At 42.0% G+C, this 13,709-nt stretch overlaps 1 protein-coding gene across 9 annotated transcripts in view; it reads left to right on the top strand.

Annotated features, from left to right (window-relative positions):
• The window catches only part of farp2 (FERM, RhoGEF and pleckstrin domain protein 2), a 184,658-nt gene extending 174,287 nt beyond the window's left edge, over window positions 1–10,371 (top strand). For 3 of the 9 annotated variants that reach the window (XM_087993874.1, XM_087993875.1, XM_087993880.1), the window contains 4 exons: window positions 6,354–6,461; window positions 8,409–8,560; window positions 9,038–9,156; window positions 9,910–10,371. In XM_087993874.1, coding sequence (XP_087850000.1) covers window positions 6,354–6,461; window positions 8,409–8,560; window positions 9,038–9,146 — 369 coding nt within the window. In that variant the 3' untranslated portion in view covers window positions 9,147–9,156; window positions 9,910–10,371. Of the gene's footprint in view, window positions 1–3,124; window positions 3,265–6,353; window positions 6,463–8,408; window positions 8,561–9,037; window positions 9,157–9,909 lie in introns of those variants that run through there. The other 6 variants (XM_087993882.1, XM_087993877.1, XM_087993878.1 and 3 more) reach the window with 4 other exon arrangements.
• The last annotated feature ends 3,338 nt before the right edge of the window (window positions 10,372–13,709 follow it).

Genomic DNA, 13,709 nt, shown 5'->3' on the forward strand with positions numbered 1-13,709 from the left:
GCAACACCAAGTTGCAAACAGTAAGCGCCCAAAATGTGATAAATGATATTTAATTTTTTTTTGTATAATGCTAATTGAAGGATAAATATTGCCCACAACACTGTCATTAACTCCCTGGGTCTTTTTTAGAATAGTGCCATGGGGTCTTTGTCTACTTGGGAAGGCAGAAGAGACGTTGGTTTAATATCTCACCTGAAAGATAAGTGTCTGACAGTGCAGCAGTCCCTCAGCACTGCACTGGAACCTAGGTTTTTGTGCTCATGTTTCTGGAGTCTGAAAGCCAAGTTTTCACCAACTGAACCCCTGTTTCCACCATGACTCCATACCAACAAGACTGAAGAACTGGCCAATGTGAGTAATATGCATTCCAGGAAAATACCCATTTGAAGTTAGTTTGGTTTAATCAGGGAGCATGGCTGGGCTTCAACAATCCTCAGCCTGATGTTTGGGGTCCAGATGGTACGACAGTTTGCACTGTTTGGGGTGAATGCTGTTAGTACACAGTGGGACAGGACAGGATTATAGGAGTTTTAAATATTCCAATTCACATTCGCCAGCTTTTTACTTCAGAATGCATTGTAGTTTTGATCAATCAGATTGAGAAACTTCCTGAAACTTCTACTGGCTAGTGCATTGCACACCCATATTGGATCACGTGTAGTTTACATCCTTGATCCTAGCACTCGGGCCTGGCCCAGAGCAAGAAGCAAAGGTTTTGATTTATTTTGCCATTGTCCCAGATGGTCCTCTACTTCCCTACTTTAGGTTGTTGGAATTTATGTACGCTGACTTATACTTTAAAACTGATTGCACATAATGTGAAGCCTGGGTTATCTCATGGTCTGGAAACACACTACAGTTGCTCTATCACTCATTTCTCATTGCTGTTTAATTCGAACAGGCCCCTTGCAGCACCTTCTTCACAATGCTTCCTTTTCTTTCAGCTCATCCACATTCTAGACTCTCTGAGAGTGACAATCATTTCCTTATTTCTCTCATGCAGCAAGTTCCTGCTTCCTCATCTGTGAAGTGACTGGGTCTTCTTCTCTGTGCATTCTTAAAGACGGCCTGCTAATTTTCATGTGCCAGGGATGTCACAATTTGAGTCAGTTGATGACCCGATAATGAAGGGTTTTAGTAAAACATTGGTCTGAGTGGCATAGAAACCCATCAGCTATTTGGAATGTTTCTGCTGTGGCCTCTCTTAACCCAGTCAGACATACCCAGTGGAAAGGCTCCTGTCAACTGTTTGAATTTATTCTCTGCGTTTCATCCTCTGTCTTCCTACAGTGAATGTAACAACACGGCTAAATAGCTCTTTTGTAATATATTGATAAGGACTTCCCAGCATACTCCCTTGGTCGAAGCAACCGGCTGGCTAAGGAGAAGTGGCCGCACTTAAAGAACTCCTTCATTAGTTTTATTAGGACCATATGAGACCTGTGTGGAAAACAAAGAATCCCTACAGTGTGGAAGAGGGCCATTTGACCCATTGGTTGTGCACCGACCCTCTAAAGAGCATTTCCCCATTCTCCTACCCATTTCCGTTCCCACCTGTAACCCCGCATTTATCACGACTGACCCACCTAACCACATCTTTGGATTGTGGGAGAAAACAGGAGCACTCAGAGGAAACCCAAGCAGGCACAGGGAGAAGATGTGAACTCCACACAGACAATTGCCTGAAGCTGGAATTGAATCCGGGTGCCTGGTGCTATGAGGCAGCAGTGCTAACCACTGAGACACCATGCCACCTGTACCCTTCTGCACTGCATAAGTCTGCAGAGCTTCTGAAGAAATAGTGACCATTTTCTTAAGATAATGTTACAAATAGGCTACTTGACTGCTAGTACTTTGGTCTGTTGGACAGTTTGTTGGCCAGTAGTTCGTGTGAGAAAGATTGGGGAATGGGGATGAGCCCAGTAAAGATATGGGTTGAGTATATACAGGCCTACAATCTTCGTCCATGTCATATCGTAGTGCATTTGTATAGCATGCTCGACCTAACTCATAGACTTATCGTGGGAAAAATGATTTTAGCGAGCCTGATTATTGTGACTGTGGTATATTTAACAGTTTCATTATGACTAAAGTTTAACCTAAGTAGTCAGCACATTCATTTCCGAGAATCTAATCGTTGAGCTCCCTTTAAAAGGTATTGACAAATATTGCTATATTTTTCCTTTGACAAAATTTGGTCCGAGAACCATTCACAAACTCTGCATTAAAGGGGTCACACAGAGTGTGAGAGATCTGGTGCCCACCCAGAGAAGGTTAGCATTGCCTATTAATGTTAATCCAACCTGTCATATGGGAAGGGTGTTGCCAGCAGGAAGGCCCTGGGTGATGCGAGAAAAATGTTTTTCACTCAGCGAATGTTTAGGGAATGGAATGCATTGCCTGGAAGGCAGGTTCAATGGAAGTATTCAAGAGGGCATTGAGTGATTAATTATATAGAAATAGCATGCAGAGATATGAGGGAAACGCAGGGGAGTGGCACGAGGTAATAAAACTGGTGCTAGCACGAAGGGCAAAATGGCCTCCTTCTGTACTTTAATGAATCTATGCTATTCCTGCTTGATGTTGTGCAAATAGTCTTGGGCAGGTGCCACTGTAACTGGTCTTGATCTTGAGTGAGGGACAGATGAAACCAGTCTGGCTCCCTCTTCTTCATTGTTATCCAGGGGTCCAGTGTGCGTAGGCAAAGCAGGGTCAAGCTTAAAGATGGTGACCTCACAGTTGACTGGCTTGATGGAAGTAGAACAGTCACTCTGGCTGGAGGATCATCTGTACCTATGGAGCTATGGCCAAGAGGTTATGGCACCTTCATGAGAGGACAAACAATAAACCAGATAGAAGAAATAAAAAGAGAGTTGGCATTAATAATTAGTTGAAACTGAGAATATTTTGTAAGACTAATTTTGAATGGAATTTTGTCAGAACTGTAAGCTGAGAGTTACTGATGTAGTTTGTTCTTAGAACTGGCCATTTTGTGACATCTCGATTACTAACATGTGTACAATGTATTTCCTAACTGACCTTATTTAACTTACTGCTGTCATGTTTCTGCCTTTCTTACTTGTTGCTCCCATCTCCACACTCGCTTTCTCACGGACGTGCTTAGTTTTCTGTTCCTCTGCCATCTCTCCGGAGCTTCCTCTGCACTACCTTCTGGGCCAGGGCCAGAGGCCTAATACCATCACCCATGTGTGCTGGTACCGGAATCAGAGCCTTTCGCTGACCGATTACCTTCGCATGTTTGAGGTAAACCTGTTCATCAGTTGCCATTGTGAATCTGTGTTTGTAAGTGAGTCAGGGGAGACTGAAGCTTCTTTGCAGTATTATGTTTTGTGAATGACACAAGCTGCACATACAAGGAAATATCAGGTCCAGCTTACATTGAGAGATCTGTCCTTCTGCAAAGCTGTAGTTTGCAATGTGTGCTTAGCCTCAATATTCTGTGCACAGGGACAGGAAGTCTCTGCCTTGCTTGCATTCCCTGATGTCTATCCAGGAGCTGCTCTCAAAAGGTATGGACGTTGGTTATGGATGAGCTTGGATTTGGATGTGATTTTCTCCAGCATCCAATAATGCTTTGACACTGTCTGTGCTGAATACTGAGGTTTTCTTGCAGCTATTCCAACACTAACCTTGATTAGAAAGTATCTTCAGGAAATCAGAGAATGTGGAAGCAAAGTGACATACTGTAAATATCTCTGTGTGAAGCTTGTGTTTTGTCATGAACTTACAGCACAGAAATATTCCATTCAGCACAATTGGTATCTAACGAAAAAGCCTCCTTCTACTTCACATCATTGAACAATGTCAGCATGTCTCTCCTATCTAACTCCCCATTAAGTACATCAATACCAATCACGTTAATCACTAGATGCTGTGGCGAGTTTGACATTCTCGTCTCTCTAAGATTTTTGTTTCTGGATTCTTAATGGGATAATTTCTGGTAACGTAAAGCAAAAGAAATATTAAACAATTCCAGTTACAGGCAGAACCTCTGAAGGTTTCAAACATCAATAGTAGATTTCTTATGACTGAATGTTCATCGCTGGTTGCCAATGGTAGTTGATTGAGTTGTATTTTTCCTGATTTCTAGCCTGTTGGCAAGTTGCTCGTTGTTTATTAGATTGGATTTGCTTTCAGCACAAAGGTGGTCATTCTCAGCTGCTCTGTAAAACAGGAGTCATCTTATTTCACTCTGATAGACCAGAGCTATTGAGCTCTGATACCTGTGGGCTTTGGGGATAAGGGCTACCTTGAGAAAATGACATTGCAGAAGATGGTTAACCATGAGCTGCTCAAGTCGCAGAGAAGACCTCGCCCTGTTCCTATGTTCCTGTGTAACTTCTAAAGCTCCACAAGCTGCATAAGTTATTGGCAGAGCCATGGCACTGTGTCGAAGTGGTTGTTTCCTTTTTATCTCTTTCCTCAGTGGTAGGATGCCCAATTATCTCCTAAGAGAGTGCTCCTTGTTTAGTATGATGGCAACTATGCAGTGCTTGCTGACCACTCCCCTGGAGGCTCTGCAGTTTTATAGACAATAGGTGCAGGAGCAGGCCATTCTGCTTTCGAGCCTGTACCACCATTCAATATGATCATAGCTGATCATCCTCAGTCAGTATCCTGTTCCTCCCTTATCTCCATAACCCTTGATTCCACTATCCTTGAGAGCTCTATCCAACTCTTTCTTAAACGAATCCAGAGACTGGGCCTCCACTGTCCTCTGGGGCAGAGCATTCCACACACCCACCACTCTCTCGGTGAAGAAGTTTCTCCTCATCTCTGTCCTAAATGGCCTACCTCTTATTTTTAAGCTGTGTCCTCTGGTTCGGGACTCACCCATCTTATCTTCACACACATTCTGTTTTTTTACCCTTGGAGCAAAGTGGTGAACTTCTGACATCCATTTGGACCATGCATGAATTCTCCTTCCAAAACCACCAGGTCTCCGGGTGAGTCTTGAACCACAAGACCCCCATGGCTTGGAGTGAGACCCTAACCTGAACACTCTCTCCTCATGGGAAAGATGGAATTAAAATGATTGCAGCTGCCTACTCCTTCGAGCCCTGCTGCTATTGTGCAGTGTCCTGATGGAAATCTCCAAGATTGAACAGGCAAGTGGATCTCCCACAGGAAGACAGTGGGATCCTCCTTGGTCATTGGGTCCTGATCTACAGTGATTGTTTTACTCACCTGGCCAGACTTGGCAGGAGGGAGGTTGTAGACAAGGCGAGGTCCTGTAATTAAAGGTAATTTTACATTCCCTTATGGGCCAGGAGAGAAGGGAGAGTACTTCACGTGAAAGCCTTTATCCACTGTTGACCTAAGCACCCTTATTGGAGCCACGCTAATCCAGACAACAGGAGGATATTCCTGATTTGCGCCTTTTGAACAGACTTTGAGGAGGTGAGTTACTCACTACAGTCTTCCTAGCTTCTCCTCTGCTCTTGTACTCCTTGGTTGGTCCAGTTCAGTTTATGATCTCCAGGATGTTGAATGATAGAGCATTCCACAATGATTCTGGAATCAAGACACATACATATTTATGAGCGTGAGCTGATTGTTTTCCAGATCCTGCTGTGCCTGGGCAGGTTCTTCTTGTCTTTATATTACAGTGATATTCACCACAACATTCTTCCTTTGAGTTAGGCATGTGCTGTTGCTAGTCGAGAGGTTGCCATTGAGATCAATTTTACGAGGCCTGCTTGATTCTGCACTTGATCAAATGCTGCTTTGATTTCTGGAGCAGTCATTCTCATCATCTCTGTGGTGTTTGGCTCTTACGTCCATGTTTGGACCAAGGAGTCTGGAGCTGAGTACTTCAATTAGGAGTCGAACCTTGTGTTGGTGAGCAGGTTATTGGTCAGTAAGTACCAGTTGATGACAAAAGCATTCAACCTCAATAATTTCTATCTGTGAAGATTTTCCACTTGTATATCTTTAATCATCACAGGAATGCATAGGCTGAGGGGAGGTTAAGGACCCTGGCTGGTTTCACAAAGTGGAAAATGCCATACACACATTGTTAGCTATGGCTCAGTCTTCAATTTTCTGAGACTCTCTGTTTCCACTGGCATTCTATACCCATTGTTATATTTTATTGACCACTTTCTGTGTCAAGCATCTAAGCACTGCTCACTGTGTTTAAATGGTTGCCTCTTCTTTCCAGTTCAATTGAAAGCAGCCATAGGACTTAGGTAGCTGAGAGAAGAGAGGTGTAGCACAGAGAGATGAACCGATTTCTGTAATTTAGCATTTTGGGTACACATGATTTTAATAAAACAAGTATTGAACACTCATGCACAAAATATGGTGATGACTACAGTTCCCTGTTGCAGAACCAGCTCTCGGGTTACTTGCTGAGGAAGTTTAAGAACAGCAGTGGGTGGCAAAAACTTTGGGTTGTCTTCACCAACTTCTGCCTCTTCTTCTACAAGACACACCAGGTATGGGTCCTGACTGTGGTAAAGTTGTGATTTAGCTTGGATCATCTTGTATCTTTGGATGTATTATAAGTAATCAGCATTGTCTGTAAGCCTGAAATTATAATGTTGATAGTTACATAATCTTACGCATACTGTTAGAATACGTAGAGGTGTTGAAAGCATTTCTGAGGCGCATCAGTAGATGAGCATTAGTGGGAGACACAGGTAGAAGTACGTGTGCAGTTTAGATAGACAAAGCCTGAGCAGTGACAATAGCAGTGGGCGGCACGGTGGCACAGTGGTTAGCACTGCTGCCGCACAGCGCCAGAGACCCGGGTTCAATTCCCGCCTCAGGCGACTGTCTGTGTGGAGTTTGCACATTCTCCCCGTGTCTGTGTGGGTTTCCTCCGGGTGCTCCGGTTTCCTCCCACAGTTCAAAAATGTGCCGATTAGGTGAATTGGCCATGCTAAATTGCCTGTAGTGTTAGGTGAAGGGGTAAATGTAGGGGAACGGGTCTGGGTGGGTTGCGCTTCGGCGGGTCGGTGTGGACTTGTTGGGCCGAAGGGCCTGTTTCCACACTGTAAGTAAGTAATCTAATACCCAAGATTAAATAGCATACTTCCCCATTTAGGTTGCGTGTAACCACTTGGAGAAGTGTAACTATTGCGCTCTTGGGAAACAAACCAACGTGGGTCATCATTCACCTTCATGATAAGATGGGAAAATGAAGGGCGAGAATGCTTAGTTCTGACATTGACAGTACAAGTTCTAAAATGAAATTGTAGGAGTGAAAGTGTCCTGCTTTCATTGCAGGTAAACATACCTGGATATAGCAGAGGATTAGCCACGTTAGAACTGACTCCCATAAGATTCTCATCAGTGAATATGAAATGTTTCGATTCAAAATCAAATTCAGATAATGAAAAAGGATGAGGCGTAATTATAATATTTAGTTGAAACGTTGCTGGTTATTACATCTGGTGAAAATAGTGGAATAATAGATTGAGGAAACTGAGTTATGGAGAAAAGCAGAAAAATCTTGGAGATCTCAGCTTTTGGAAAAGGCAGCTTGATGACAGAGATAGTCAATAAACTGCATTGTAAAATGAATCCCATACAGTAGTTAAACCTAAAGCGCAGATTCAATTTGCCAAAGTCTATTCTAAGACATTGTGTGTCTTCACATAGAATTTTGAAAAATTGGAACAATTTTCTGTCTTGAATAGTTAAGGCAAAACCCATTCAAAAACAATTTGATATTGTGATGTTCCTTATTGGTGGGTGAACAAATATCAATCCTAACGTCGGTTCAGTTTTGATCTTAAGTGTATCGCTGATATCTTTTTGGTGATGCAGCAAATAAGGTAAACCAGAACAGAAAGTTGCAAAGGTCCTACATTGATAGATTGAGTGGGCTTCATCCCTAATGTGTGATTCTGTGAGGGCTGAGTTCTGAATAAGGAGGAAGAATCTTAACATTAGAACTGGGTGATTCAGGGCACGACTTTGTGCAGAGAGCAGTGGAAATCTGGAACTCCTCTTCTGCAGAACTGCTGAACCATCTGCAGTAGTTACTGATCTTGGTAGAGTTTTGTTAAACGAGGGCATGAAAGCAGGAACCAAAGAGGGGAGATGGAGTTTGACAAACACATCTGCCATGATGTAATTAAATGCTGGAAGAAGCACAAAGGTCTACTTCTGTTCTCTGTCCAATCTGATACTTTTGTAACTGAATAAACAAGATTGATTTACAAGTAATCATTCAAAAACACAAGTAATAATGGTAAGTTGTTTGAGTAGGTCCACATAATGCAATGGTTTTTAACTACTTAATAATAAAAGCATTAACAAGATAAGTGGTCAGTTGAGTTGCTTTTGAAAGGCATAAAGCAAAGTTTGAGCGTTGCCTTCTGATCTACTGATTACATGGTAAAATGATGCATAAAGATATTATTTGTTGTTCCCAGGATGACTACCCCCTTGCTAGTCTTCCTCTGTTAGGCTATGTTGCAAGCATACCCACAGACAATGACCGCATCCACAAAGATTATGTCTTCAAACTGCAGTTCAAATCTCACGTCTACTTCTTCAGAGCGGAGAGCGAATACACATTTGAAAGGTAAGATTCCAAATTCATATCTCTCTGAGTGGAGTAAGACTGAACTCCCACCCTCCGGTATTTCAGTGATTAGTAGAGATTATAATTGACGTATCATGTTCTGACCCCACTCATTTTGTTGCGAACCTATTCTATCCAAATCTAAACATGCTATTTGAGATTTCCAGGTATTTTATAAAAGATGCCCAACCACTTCATGTAAATCAGTGTGTTATATATATTTAGATTTATTGCAGGTATGTTATTGTGGTGTCTGAAACTCTTTCACTGATACCTTGATTCACTGTAATTCACTCCATTAATAAAGTTTCATCCCATTGGTTCGTACCTCTAGTAAATGAGTATTCTTCACATTATAGTTTTTTTTTAATTGAAGCCCTCTCCCCAACTCTATTAGATTTGTCTGGAATGTGACATTTAGAATTGTAGTCCAGTGCAGTATCTGACAGACTAACTCCATTCTCTACTGGTCAAAAGAACTGGACCAACAACTCATGACAGAGCGATGGAATTCAGAGGTTACAAGAAGCCAAAATTAGAGTGGTGGAGAGATTTGTGTGTTGAGAGGCTGGAGGAAGCTACATAGATTGGAAAAGGTGAGATCAGTGAAACGTTTGAATGTGAGAATAATTAACTAAGTTAGAGAGATTGACAGACTGGGAACTGCTGTATAGATAAGCAAGTACAGTTGTGATAGGTGATTGGGATTGGTGAGTTAGGAAATGGGCAGTCTGTTATTACCCACCCTACTCAGAATAACTGAAGTTGTGAAATGGGCCACAGCAGATCTTGCTTTTGAATAAAGATCAACAGACTTTGGGATTCTCCTGAATGGAATTGAGATAGAGCAGTGTGCAAATTCTTTACCTGTGTAGGTGCACGTCACAAGTCGTCCATCGATAAGGCAGCAATGTTAAGAAAAGTTTTGTTGAAAACCGAAATGTTGCTGAAACTTTTTGCTTCACACTGATCAGAGACAAGCACAATGATAAATTTAAATTAATCACAGCAATTTGTATTGCAGGAGAAAAGGGCTGTTCAATTTGGTGAAAAATTGACAGATTGGCTGAGGCTTTGCCATGGAGAAAGCAACAAGGTCTATTCCCAGCCTTCTGGCTCAGTAAATACAAAACCAAATCAGTAAGAATGAAATATAAACATAAGGCAGACTGATTTTTTGACGGCTGGATTGTTGTTGTGTAGGGTTTGGGATGGTGTCAGGGTACATGTGGGTCATAAATAGAGTGCTTCAGTGACTCTCAGCAGTCCAGACATCACCTCCAAACCCTGGAGGTGTTACAGTTCTGCCTCTGTCTCATTGCTACACTCTTCATTTTCCCTTTCAACAGGTGGATGGAAGTTATCAAGAGTGCAACCAGTTCTCCAGGACGGATGGTCCATCTCAGCCAGAAGGATGGTTGGTTGGGCTGAAATATTTGAAGTGCCATCACCTGTAACCTGGAAATCCCTGTGCTGACATTCATATCTGGACATCCTTGGATTGGAGGTCGTTTACAATGCAACACCATCTGGGAAGGAAGTGAACTGACTCATCTCAGCCACTCAGCATTAGGAACAGACCTGGTCACCTTTCAAAGGAATACACCACTCGCATGGTGGTGGAAGAATAGGTTCCCAGGGGGGAGCTAGGTTGGGTCCGGGTTGTTCATTTAATGTCTGCTTTTCAAATGAAACCAATTCCATTCCTGCTATTTAACGGTTTGTTATTGTTTTGTCGAGGGAATTCTCATCCAGCATTTGCAATCTACCAAAGGAGTTTCTTCCTATTTAATAAATAACTTTAGAACCAATGAGGCTGGTTTACAGTGACTTTAGAACCTAATTACAGGGTCCCTAGTTTATGAGCGTCTGACTTACACACGTCATCTCACACAGGAGTGTAATTTTAAACATTTCCTGTACTCTATACTCTCCTGCATTATAGAGACTCCAGAATGAAACCTATTGCAACCTGGACACTGCCTGTTCTTTGGGGATTATTTGATCACTTTAACAGTGCTGTACTGTATAACATGCTGAATTGCAGATGTGGTGTTAAATCAAGGGCCTATCTGCCCCCTCAGATGGGCTTAAAAGATCCCATAACTGATGAAAAGCAGAGAGTGTTCCTTGGTGTCCTGGTCAATTTTGATCCACCACTAAAGATCACCTGAACAGATTATCTGGTCATTAAAGCATTGCTGTGAGTGAGAATTTGCTGGGTGCAATTAGCTGCTGCGTTTTCCATATTATAATAATGATTACCCTTCAAAAAATACCTCATTGGCTCATGGGTGCTTTGGCATGACCTCAGTCGTCATAGTTACTAAGGAAATGCATGGTTATATTCATGGATATATCCTAGCACCAATCCAGCAATCACTACCACTGCAAAAGCCCAGGATTTCTGATGATTGTGAACATTAATCCACTAACTTGGTCTTGAAACCCAGGGATTCCCATTGCAGGAGTGAGTTGTAATATTGCCCCATTTTGTATTGCCAACTTTATGGTCAATTGATGTACAGCAGAGTTTGTTGATTCAAGTGCAGTTATCCCTTCCTGTCAACTTCAGGCATCCTACGTGTCGATCTGTTCAGTTCACCTCTTGGAACTGGTGTGTGTGTGTGTGTGTGTGTGTGTGTGTGTGTGTGTGTGTGTGTGTGTGTGTGTGTGTGTGTGTGTGTGTGTGTGTGTGTGTGTGTGTGTGTGTGTGTGTGTGTTACAGAGGTTCAGCAACAATATAATGTTCTCCCCTGTCTGGATCAGCTGATGGTGCTGTTCTGTCAGACTGGTGCTGTAGCTGCCACCATTGCACAGATCTGGTGAAATAATAGTATCATTCATCACTGATCATTTTTTTGATTTTGCTCAGAACAATGCTTAACTTTCCTAGTTACTTGCTGCACTTGTGTACTAACCTTTTGTGATTCATACATTAACCCACACAGATCCTTCTGCATTGTAGAGCTCTGAAACCTTCTTACCATTGAGATAAAATGCTTATTTTTGTATTTTTTTCTGCCCATAGGAGAAAAAGTACACTTTTTCTCACATTATACTCCATTTTCCAGATCTTTACCAACCATATTTAATCTATCTACATGTTATTTGTGACCCTTTTCCAGCTACTTCACGGCATATTTTCCTACTTATCTGTGTCATCAGCAAATTTAGAAACTATTTCTTCAATCTCTTCATCCAAATAATTTCTATAAGTTGTACACATCTGAGATCTGAGTGCAAGCCATTCATTACAACCTTCCAACCTGCAAGAGATCCATTTATGTCTACTCTGTGCTTGCTGTTAGCCAGGCAATCTTCTGTCCATGCCAATATTCTAACCCCTATTACAATAAGCCTTTATTTTCTGTCATAATCTTTGTTGTGTCTCTTCATCAAATGTCTCCTGGAAATCTCTTCCCCCTTTACCTTTGCTATTTCCTCAAAAAACGTCTGGATGTCACTTGTATCGTCCACAGTGAATCCTGATACCAAACAGCTGTTCAATTCATCTGTCGTATCTTAATTTCTAGACTCACTTTCAATAGGTCCAGTGTTCACTTCTTAACTCTTACATGTATAATTTGTTATAGAAATTCTTACTGTTTATATGTTTCTGGTGAGCTTTCCTTGTTCTGCCCAACTTATTTTGTCATTCTTTGTTATTTTTTATATTATGTCCAATCGTCTGACCTGCCATTGTCCTTGCACATACTATCTGTAATGTCCTATCTTTAAACTTCCTAGTTAACCATAAATGGTGGATCCATCTATTGAAATTTTCATTATTCATTGGAATGTGTTTATTCTGACTATAGTGAAATATCCCCATAACAGATTTATCTGTCAATTATTTATTGATTTGTAACTAACATATTTTCCTAATCAACCTGTTCAAAGATTTTATTGCACGTCTCTGGATCTTGGGTGGGACGTGAATGTGGGCCTCTTGATCCAGGGATAGGGACACTACCATTGCATTACAAAGGAGCCCTTTATTTTATTTCTGTAACTTCTTTTTCTTTCCTCCTAGATTCGCACTTGCATGCTCTTAGATCTTTTTCTCTCTTAGTCTGTTTATTCATTTTTGATTTTAATACCTGCTTGCGCTGTCTCTACTCTTTGATTTACCACACCCAGTACAATTTGATTCCTTGCCCCTCGATTTAGTTTAAAAGCCTCTCGGCATTCTTAGTTATGAGGCTTGTTGGAAAATTAGCCCAAGCATAGTTCAGGTGTAGACTGTCACAATAGTATAACCCCCACCTTTTCCCATCCTGATGATGCACAAGATAAAGGTCTTTGAGTCACACATTCATCTCTCTAATCTCAATCGTATAGTGGTTAGCACTGCAGCCTCACAGTGCCAGAGACCCAGGCAACTGTCTGTGTGGAGTTCACACATTCTCCCTATGTCTGCGTGGGTTTCCTCCGGGTGCTCCGGTTTCCTCCCACAATCCAAAATGTGCTGGTCAGGTGAATTGGCCATGCTAAATTGCCCATAGTGTGAGATGCATTAGTCAGAGGGAAATGGGTCTGGGTGGGGTTACTCTTCGGAGGGTCAGTATGGACTTGTTGGGCCAAAGGGCCTGATTCCACACTGTAGGGAATCTAATCTAATTGTATCAATTTGCATCTGGATTAGTGGTGCTGGAAGAGCACAGCAGTTCGGGCAGCATCCAAGGAGCTTTGAAATCGACGTTTCAGGCAAAAGCCCTTCATCAGGATCAATTTGCATCTGACTCAGGTAATAATCAAGAGATTTGCTTCTTAACTTACTGCCTAACTCCTCATAGTGACTATGAGAACATCTTTCCTTGACCTGCCTGTGTTGTTGGTACATCCGTGGACCACACTGACTGGACCTTCTGCATCACACTATAATTTCCTTTCCTATATTGAACAGATGTCCTGAACCCTGGTACCGGGCCAGCAACATAAAGTTCTGGACAATTACACTTTCCTCAGAGAACAGTGTGGATCTCCTTCTCTACATTGTCTCCTACTGCCACCACTATATTCCTTAGTGCTCCCCACACCTGAATACCTTCCTGTACTGTCCTGTGGTCAGTTAGCTCATCCACTCTGCAGCCTTTCCTCTCAACCAAACAAGCATAAAACATAACATTGCAGTACAGGCCCTCCG

Source organism: Chiloscyllium plagiosum, unplaced genomic scaffold (assembly GCF_037043375.1).
Source record: "Chiloscyllium plagiosum isolate Xiang-an unplaced genomic scaffold, Cpla_swu_hap1 HiC_scaffold_13, whole genome shotgun sequence".
In the NCBI taxonomy this organism is placed as follows: domain Eukaryota; kingdom Metazoa; phylum Chordata; class Chondrichthyes; order Orectolobiformes; family Hemiscylliidae; genus Chiloscyllium; species Chiloscyllium plagiosum.